Source organism: Anguilla anguilla, chromosome 14, assembly GCF_013347855.1.
Source record: "Anguilla anguilla isolate fAngAng1 chromosome 14, fAngAng1.pri, whole genome shotgun sequence".
In the NCBI taxonomy this organism is placed as follows: domain Eukaryota; kingdom Metazoa; phylum Chordata; class Actinopteri; order Anguilliformes; family Anguillidae; genus Anguilla; species Anguilla anguilla.
Genome location: NC_049214.1, coordinates 28,951,289 through 28,952,892, shown reverse-complemented (window position 1 = coordinate 28,952,892; position 1,604 = coordinate 28,951,289). Strand labels below are relative to the sequence as shown.

General features: G+C 44.9%; 1 protein-coding gene across 3 annotated transcripts in view; it reads right to left on the bottom strand.

Annotated features, from left to right (window-relative positions):
• The window catches only part of odf2a (outer dense fiber of sperm tails 2a), a 14,341-nt gene continuing 12,737 nt past the window's right edge, over nt 1-1,604 (bottom strand). For 2 of the 3 annotated variants that reach the window (XM_035391045.1, XM_035391047.1), the window contains exons 18-19: nt 1,582-1,604; nt 1-1,143 (exon numbers count right to left, since the gene is read on the bottom strand). The exon at nt 1,582-1,604 is cut by the window's right edge and continues 103 nt beyond it. In XM_035391045.1, the coding sequence (XP_035246936.1) occupies nt 970-1,143; nt 1,582-1,604 (197 nt within the window). In that variant the 3' untranslated portion in view covers nt 1-969. The remainder of the gene's footprint in view (nt 1,144-1,581) is intronic. The other variant, XM_035391046.1, reaches the window with a different exon arrangement.

Genomic DNA, 1,604 nt, shown 5'->3' with positions numbered 1-1,604 from the left:
TTTAATTATTGAAACTTACTTTATTGCATTTAAATTCATTTTTCTAAATAAATTCTATGTACTGTAACTAGAATATCTCAATAAAAATCTCATGTAATTAAATTGAAGCACAGAAACAGTGACAGTCATTATCTCCGACATGTAGCTTTGCGGATACTGCGTTCGTATTACAGTACTGAACCTCCTTCTTTTTTTTCAAACATAAATCAACAACTTAAGTCAAAGCTTGAATATTTAAAAGCAAAACCATAGATACTGCAAATATAAATAGTGAACCTGAATTTATGTCAATGGTATCAAAACAGATAGCACCCGTGGAGGACTTCCACACAGCACAGACCCCTGTAGGGCTTTGGAAATCCTTCCATAATAGCACACTTTTATAATACCATGGAAGGTTTTACATCTTTTTTAAAAAGACCCTATAAATTGCTTTCAAGAACACTGCGATAAATAAATAAATAAAATGAATTCAAATTAAATCATGATAAAAAAAGGTTATACGTCTTTCTCAAAAGTCTGTAAACGTAATTTTTATACTCGTATAATTGTAAGTACTTCATGTACAACTGGGATGGACTAAACACAGCACAGCAGGGGTCCTCAAACCCAGCCCTGGGGAGCTGCAGAGTTCACTGGTTTCGCTGTTACTCGCTACTTAGTCCATCAGACCAAAGCAGTCGATTACACAGCTAACTCACCTCCCCTGGTTTCCTGGATCTGAATTTATTGCTGATTTCTAAGGTGAAAATACCAAAACCAGCCACCCTGCTCTCTAGGCCAGGGACTGAGGAAACCTGCTGTATAGCACATAGTATAAATAAAGTCAAGCTAGAGAGGGAGAGTAACAGTGCCATACAGGGTTTGGTATGAATATGTCTTTGAAAGAGATGGTGGCTGAAGGGGCGGAGCCTGGTCAGACTGGGGAGGGGGCTCGCAGGGGTGGAGCTGGTGAGGGGCGGAGCCTGGTCAGACTGGGGAGGGGGCTCGCAGGGCGGAGCTGGTGAGGGGGGAGTCTCCGAACACGTGTGCGTAGGAGGCCTTGAGGAACTGGACGTAGCTCTGCAGGCTGCGGTTGGTGCTGTCCGACTGCTCCAGCCGATCTCTCACGTCCTGCAGCCGACTCTGGAACCGCCTCTCCGCCTGGGGCGAGGGGGGGGGGGGGGGGAGGGGGATAGACAAGCATATATGAGGACATGCACAGGCCATTCAGCCCATCAATACATGCCATGTACCCACAAGAGTAGATAGACAGGCATGTTCAGTGACTGATAGTGCTTTAAAATTTTAATAACTTTTTAACCTTTCTAAAACTACTACTGACCATGCAGGTTTGCGTATATGCATACACGCGTGTGTGTGTGTGTGTGAAAGTGTGTGTGTGTGTGTGTGAAAGTGTGTGTGTGTGTGTGTGTGTGTGTGTGTGTGTGTGTGAAAGTGTGTGTGTGTGTGTGTGTGTGTGTGTGTGTCTGTGTGTGTGTGTCTGTGTGTGTGAGTGTGTGTGTGTGTGTGTGTGTGTGTGTGTTGGTGTGTGTGTGTGCGTCTGAAAGTGTGTGTGTGTGTGCAGGTAACCATGCTCACGTCCTCCTTGTCCCGGCGCAGCT